The sequence below is a fragment of the Sander lucioperca genome, chromosome 6 (genome assembly GCF_008315115.2).
Source record: "Sander lucioperca isolate FBNREF2018 chromosome 6, SLUC_FBN_1.2, whole genome shotgun sequence".
NCBI lineage: Eukaryota > Metazoa > Chordata > Actinopteri > Perciformes > Percidae > Sander > Sander lucioperca.
Genome location: NC_050178.1, coordinates 27,840,354 through 27,847,695, shown reverse-complemented (window position 1 = coordinate 27,847,695; position 7,342 = coordinate 27,840,354). Strand labels below are relative to the sequence as shown.

General features: G+C 42.3%; 2 protein-coding genes, 1 long non-coding RNA gene and 1 pseudogene across 4 annotated transcripts in view; 1 reads left to right on the top strand and 3 right to left on the bottom strand.

The window, feature by feature from the left end:
* LOC116062628 (pre-mRNA-splicing factor ISY1 homolog) overlaps positions 1-344 on the bottom strand; it is a 1,702-nt gene extending 1,358 nt beyond the window's left edge. Inside the window, exon 1 of the mRNA XM_036002570.1 lies at positions 329-344. Within this exon, the coding sequence (XP_035858463.1) occupies positions 329-344 (16 nt within the window). The remainder of the gene's footprint in view (positions 1-328) is intronic.
* The window catches only part of LOC118495300 (nuclear factor 7, brain-like), a 1,057,410-nt gene that overhangs the window by 1,029,211 nt on the left and 20,857 nt on the right, over positions 1-7,342 (top strand). The window lies entirely within an intron of this gene.
* Positions 622-1,112, bottom strand: LOC118495315. The gene is made up of 2 exons (XR_004897688.1): positions 1,071-1,112; positions 622-865 (listed from the first exon to the last, which is right to left on the bottom strand). It is a non-coding gene; the product is annotated as an uncharacterized LOC118495315 (long non-coding RNA).
* LOC118495301 overlaps positions 6,729-7,342 on the bottom strand; it is a 3,530-nt pseudogene continuing 2,916 nt past the window's right edge.

Sequence of the window (7,342 nt, the reverse complement as noted above, 5' to 3'; positions counted from 1 at the left end):
TGTTTATTTACATGGAGTCTGGTGGGTTTAGCGAACGCGATTTCACGGATGTTTTTAGGTTTAAAACAAAGGATCTACTCTTTAACAGAAGATCGACCTCCTTAGAATCCTTTCATAATGTTGTCAGACACTTAGAATATTAATCTGAGCCTGTCAGCGGTAAAACGAGCACTTTTGTGAAGGTAAATACAAGCTTGTCAAAGATGGTGTTCCATCAGTCACTTAAACACAAAAACATAGGAAATAGGGTTGAGAAAAAACAAAAACAGCAGTTACCCTTTAATACAACGCTCACGTGTACATGGAAAACGTTTTCAGTTGCTGTAACTGTTGTTCCTGTTCATTCTGGGACAAAACAAAGTCCTCTGTCAAAATGTGCTCTAATATTTTGCTGTTACTCAGATAAACTCTTTTTTTGTCCTCAATCTGTTACTTTGGGATACATTAGAAGAGAACTCTTCTGTTTTTTTGGACGAGAGGAGTTGCAGCGACTGTTTCTTTGATGTTCGTATGTCAACATTGTTTTAAGACCTAACTCGAAAAAAATCGGTGAGCCTTTTCCTCTTCGACAGGACGTCCTGGAAACCAGGGTAAGTTGGGAGAGCTGGATAGCAGTCTGGCCAAGTCCAAAGTTGTGTGTGTGTGTTGTGCGTGTGTTGCGTTGTGCGTTTGTTCCCCGTTACAGATCTGTCCGTGCACTGGCGGCTGCGGGAGCAAACTTGGGCCTTAGCTCTGTGATTTTGCGGATGAAGTCGGACTTTTCGGCGCAGCCTTTGCAGGGACTCGCCCCACTCCTCCAGATCTTCTTCAGGTCCGTCACTTATACGCTTCTTCAGGTCCGCGTGGGTCAGGTCCAGCTGGTTGTCTACTGCGGGACACACACAAATTATCACCATACATATATGCAGTATAACCCTTAAGTAGTCGGATGGTGGATTGTAACGAGTACGCGTACAAATTGACAGAGACACACCGACACACGCTGAACAGATGGCTGAAATATTGGCACGAGAATGGGAAACTCGAGGAAAGTGTTTTTATATAACCAGTAGAATCTTTGTCCTCCTTACCATATTCAGCTCACCGATCTGACTGTCCTCTTCTGCGTTTCTCGTCAGTCTTCTCCACTGGGCGTGGTAGCTCCGAGCTGTGGACACCTCGTTGATATCTGGTGGCTGCATCGCTCGTTGCGATCTTGTAGTAACACTAGACACGAGAACTGGGGAGAAGAAATCAAACAAGTGACTGTTGTTTAAAGGTTAACATGTAGAATCTCTCAGGGGCTCATCCGACTCCAGGACTTTTTGTAGCTAAATTATACACATCTCATGTCTACGGGATGCACCGATGCAGTTTCGCTGAATATTGGGCTTTTTGACGGGGTTGGTTTGTTCTGTCGAACCTTAGTGAATTTTTTTTCCACTGAACCGACCCTGTACGCTTGCGCTCACGCTGTCGACGTTATGACGCGACTGTTGATACGGGGAGGTGGTTTGTACGTAGGCGGAGCGGTCATGCAGCAGGCTGTGAGGAAGTGAAACTGGAACTGTGTGAGCAGAAAAGTGATGTTATTGGCAGACACTTTCAGTCAAAAGACGACATCAAGTCACGCTACATGTTCAATTGCAATGCCAGTCGTCTGGTGGGGGCGAGGACACCTAAACTATAACCACAACATCACCGCTGTTACAAACTCTGTTATGAACATCTGGAAAGAATACGAGTTGTGCATGAAGGAACTACAGACAGCAGCCAGATGCAGCAACTTCAGGTAAATAAATGAAAATACACTGCTGTGGGCGTTTGTTTGGCACTGTTGGGCCTCCGTTAACATTGTGAACCAAATCTTACCGGATCAAATGTAGACAATGGAACAGAAACATGAACCTCGGTCCGGTCCTGGTTTCGGACTTTCAGGTGTGAAAGCCCCCCCCTAAGTAACCACACATAAACATTATTTTATCTGTGGTTTACTCACAAAGCGGTTGTCTTTGCCTTTAGCCTCTTTGCAGCTCTTTGTTGCGTTCTCTCGATGTCTGCGGCGTTGAACTTTACGTTGTTGTCTTTTAGCGATGGTAAAACTTCCCCAGGAAGGAAATACACACTGAAACAGAAAGGGAAATGCGTATTAAAAACAACTTTCAAGAGGCAACCAGAGGTAGGAGATTTTATCCTCACATGAGTCCAACGTAGTGACAGATAACACAAGTTATGACTCAAATATTGTGTGATTTCTGCTATGAGTGTTGGGTTTGTTATTCTTCTAACTGATATATCGATTCATCATCAACAATCTATATAATCGATGCAGGCCGTGAGAGAGGGATTACCAGGAAGCTGGAAGAGGAGGAGAGAGAAGGAAGGGAGGAAGGTAGGAAAGAGGGAAGTAAAGAAGTAAGGAAGACGGAAGGGAGGAAGGTAGGAAGAGCGAAGTAAGGAAGGAGGGAAGGAGGAGAAGGAAGTAAGGGAGGGATGAAGGAAAGTAGAAATAGTAAGGAAGGGAGGAAGGAGGATGCAAATCTAAAATATCGATACACATCATCTTTAAGTTGCGCTTTATTTTGAAATGACCCCTTATATTTCTACTTTTTTAAACAATATTGAGTGCTTGTGTGAGTTGATATAAGGTTATGATTGTGTTAAATGGGCATGATGAATAGGCAGACTTTGTGATATCAGAAAATATTGTATTGTTGTCCAAACATCGATATATCGTATTGTGATCCAATTGGTTTATCCCACACCAATATTTGAGATAATGGGTAAACTTAGTTTTTGCATGTTGTTGAGCAAACAAGCCTGCCATCCGGCAACCGTTAAGGGACCACGCCGACTTATTGGGACTTTGGCTTATTCACCGTATCCCCCAGTTAGATAGTCCTACATACCCTCTCATCGTAGCAGTGCTTTGCCTTTCTGAGAATATAGTTCCCAGTTTATATACGGTTAGAAGATGGCTGTGTGTCATGTGACCTTGTTATTGTACACGCTGTGACTCTACAAATCACAACATTAAATAGGAACATGTGGCGTTATTTTGTCACTTATTGGGAGCAGTAGCTAGATGGAGCCGGTTACCTCCGGATCTGTGCTAAGCTAGGCTAGCGGTGGGGGCGTCAGACAGAGTTACGACACGCACGGAGATGAGAAGGGTATGTATGGACTTATCTAACTCTGGGGGATACGGGGAATAAGACAAAGTCCCAATAAGTCGGCCGGTTCCTTTAATGTTGAACCCTGGTAAGTTTAATTTCTAGGATTGCTCCGTTGCCGACGGAAATTCCGCCAGATGTCCCTCTTTTTCAGCCGGATGTCCGTCCCTCCTCTGTCTTTGTGTTGGCGTTCTAACCTCTGGTGGATTTGTGAGGACTATGGTAACTGCTCCTCAGATCTCTGCAGGGTAAATCCAGACAGCTAGCTAGGACTATCTGTCCAATCTGAGTTTTCTGTGCAAACGCTCGATAAAAACTACTGAAATACAGAAATATGAACTCCCCTTTAAGTTTCTGTCTGACATTTTATATCAGTCACGTGCTGCTGACAGCATAAATAGCCTACTAGAATACATACAAATAACAGTGTGTTACTCTTTCGTAGCGATATGTACGAGTGGTTCTTGAGAACAGCCTGGTCTTTCAACGCACCGTTGACACTACAAATCAAATTCCCGAGTTTCACAGCTCTGTTTGCCTCGCAGCTCCACAAAATAGACTCACACTGTGGTTTATACTGTCAGAGGCGTGTAACAGAGTACAATCTATATAATGAAACCATGCAAATTGTGTGGTTTGTGGCGCAGCGCATGTGTATGGGCACACCGTGGAGACAGTGGAGAGTAGCACCCTCCTTTGCTACAGATTAGGTTTAAACCTGCCATCGCTGACAATACGCCCACCTCCCACTTTCGCTCTGACACATTAAACCCTGACGGCCTCTCTGGCTCAGCTGGTTTCCTCCTACACCCCCGCGTAAAGTGCTGCATATCAGGAAGATGCAAAGTGAATGTCAAATGCTAATCGTTGTCGTGAGCTGTCCTGCTGTTGAATGAACACAGTTTTAGATTTTGGGGCGGATCAGAGATATGCATTTATTGCAGAACTTTGGAAAAAGCCAGTTCTGATCATTGTACAGGTAGGGTTCAAAATTACTTTTTCATCCACAGCCAAAAGGTTTAGTGCCCCCCACTACGCCTGATAATACAGAGAATAAAACTTCCTTTACAAGTTAAAAACATTATGCAGAAATGGCACATCACACTATAGCTCATAGTTAGGCTCACACTATAGGATCATGGTTGATTTAAGAAATAAAATACATGTTTATTCCTGGATTCAAAGGGCTGAACGTCTACCAGTCTCAGTTTTAGTCCAAAGACTGTTTTTGTAAGCAGCACACAAGGTAGCTTTGGATGTTGTTCTGTCCGGAAATCTGTGAGCATCACCAATACGTACACCGCCACTTAAAAACCCTTTCCCAGTCATTACTACCGTTTCTACACTTCATATAACACCCCAGACTCTGTAAAAGGAGATTTCTGCTCCCTGTGATAACATAAAAGTTGCCATTTAGCTGATTTTTGTAGCATCTATAGCTACCTGAAGCTAGCCACAAACCTACCTTCACACCTCTCCGTCTTTCAGGCATCAGCGGGACCGGGCACGAGAGAGAGCGCGGAGAGCCACCCGACAACCCGCTTAAACACAACATTTCGGGCACGAATACTCGAACAACGTTTATATTTTCTTATCTAACCGCTGCTGGAAAAAAACAACTCATTCGTACTCATGAATCGCTACAGACGCCGGTAAAGTGAGCAGCGTTCCTGATTGCACAGGGTTTTCCGGTGCTACGTCACACTATGTCGGCGTCTTATTGGTCCAGAGGTGTAACTCGTTCCGTGGTCTTCCACGCATTTTGCTGTGATTGGTCGAAGGCAGAACATTCCGGGACAACGTCCAGTTGCGCCGTCTGATTGGGCCACATCCGAGCTCTGATACAGATGAATATAAAATAAGAACTTGTTTTATATTTAAATTGTATACAGAATAATACATATAATTAGTATTGTTATATATAACATAATACGGTAAAAATAATTGAAACTATTGAAGTTTAAAAAGAGGATTTCAACTGAGCTCTGTCAGGACTTTCGTATCTAAAAAAATAAATAAAAAGAAAAAAAATAATAAACAGTAAAAATGAAGATTTTTTGTTTAAATTAAAAAGACTTTCGTGTCTAAAAATTAATAGAAAAATATTTAAAAAAAAATTTTTAAATAGAAAAATAATGAGAAAAAAAACTTGCATATTTAAAAATAAAAAATAAAGTTATAAAATAAAAATATTAATAAAATATATGAAAATAATAAAAACATAAAAAAGACTCATGTTTAACAAAAAATAAGATAAAATAGATAAATAAATAAGGAATAAAGACGATACAAATAACTACAAAGACGTTCATATTTAAAAAATAAAATAAAAATAAGAAAGTTATAAAAATTAAAAAATATATGAAAAATAATAAAACTAAGGAAAAAATAGATAATAAATAAGGAATAAAACAAGACAAATACATAAATAAAAAGATTTAGGCAAAACGTTTGCTTTCTTTTTTACTTCAATATTTGATTTTTTCTACATAATAATGAAATAAATATTAAAAAAAATAGTTAAAAAAAGATCTTCTGTTTTATTAATTTCTTACTGTTGAACTGTCTATTTGTATTATTTCTCCTTGTTTTGTGATCTTTTCCTCCGTCATCACTGGATGGCGCTGTTTCCTTCTTTACTGTCAGACAAAAACAAAGTATTAGGGTCAAACAAAAGTATTATAATATTAATGTATAGTGTATTATTAATACATGTGGACTTTTTGTTTTTAAAGCACACAAAGGTAGAGCATTACAGAAATTACACGCATGACAGTCACACGAGCCAAATTCGATTTCATGTTGAGAACAGCAGCTGCAAAGATGAATCTATTAGTTCTTAACTACTAAATTAGTCTCCAACTATTTTAATAATCGATTTGAGCCATTTTTTTTATGAAAATAAAGTCAACTTCTCTGATGTCAGCGTGTTTAAATGTGAATATGTTCTAGTTCTTCTCTCCTCTGGACAGGAAACTGAAGATCTTTGAGCTTTTGGCACTTTTTAGACACTTTTGAATGTTGTTTTAATACTGAATGTTTTTCTGTGACACATTGTCTGTGTGTGAAGTGAATAGACGCTGTTGTTCATTATTTGTCCTTTGACTGAAGAGACAAAGATGCATTTTCCAACAAAAACCAGTTTCTTCTTATTGAGAGAAAGTGAATGCAGACAGGTGACGCTCACAGCTCACGACACCACAAAACACTCGGCGTTACAAGTTTCATCATTCACTGCTATCGTCTCCGTCTGCACCGAGAGCCAAGCCCCTTCGGCTGGCATTGTAAACAACGGAGCACAAACAAAAGGCAAAAGTCAAAACGAATGAGAAATAAATGGGAATCATTTTAATGAAATGAAAGGAGAGGGACAGGGGACAACGGAAACATTTCATCCTGGGTTTAAACATCAGTTAACGTGTATATTTAATTTAAATCACAACTCTCAGTCTGATCCGTTCTCCTCAACTCTACTGACATTCCTTCTTTTCCCCACCCTCACACCGAAAACCTCTTTACCTTTATTTCATTTACTCTGATATTATAATTATCTTCTCTTTTCGTTTCGTCTCCCTCTTAAGTGTACATCATCTCGGCCTGTGTGACATCTTCTTGGGGATGTAGAGATAATACTCCATGTAGCCAGAGAAGGTCCTCTATCGTGATGTCGTCCACGTAGGCGCGCGCCTGCTCCGAACACGAGCGCGGGGAGCCTGACGATGACGGCGACAACGAAGCGTTGCCGTTGGCGCTGAGAGTTCTGGCGTCTCCGCCGCAGCTCGCCAGGCTCCCCTCGCACTCTAACGTGGCGTTGCGGAGCCCCGTGAAGGAGTACACCGTCCACGCCGCTCCAGCCCGGGATGATGTTGGCGACCGACAGCGGCACTGAGACGGAGATCGGCCGCCGCCTGCCGGCGTTCCTCCTCCAGGGATCCGAGCTGTTCTGCCACGCGCAGGAGCAGGGGGGGCGGGGGATTTCTGTGGCGCTGCCGCGGCGGCTGTGGAGCTCCGACAAAGCGCGGAAGTCAGCAGCATCGGCGTCCGCGGGGCGGGATGTCTGCGGCACTTCTGCTTCCTCGCAGGCACTTTTTCCGAACCGCTCTCCTCGCTCGACTCTCCGGAGATTCCTCCGTCCTTCCTGGGGGATGATGTCGCGCGGGGGTCTTCTTAGGGGCGGGCGCGGGGAAACC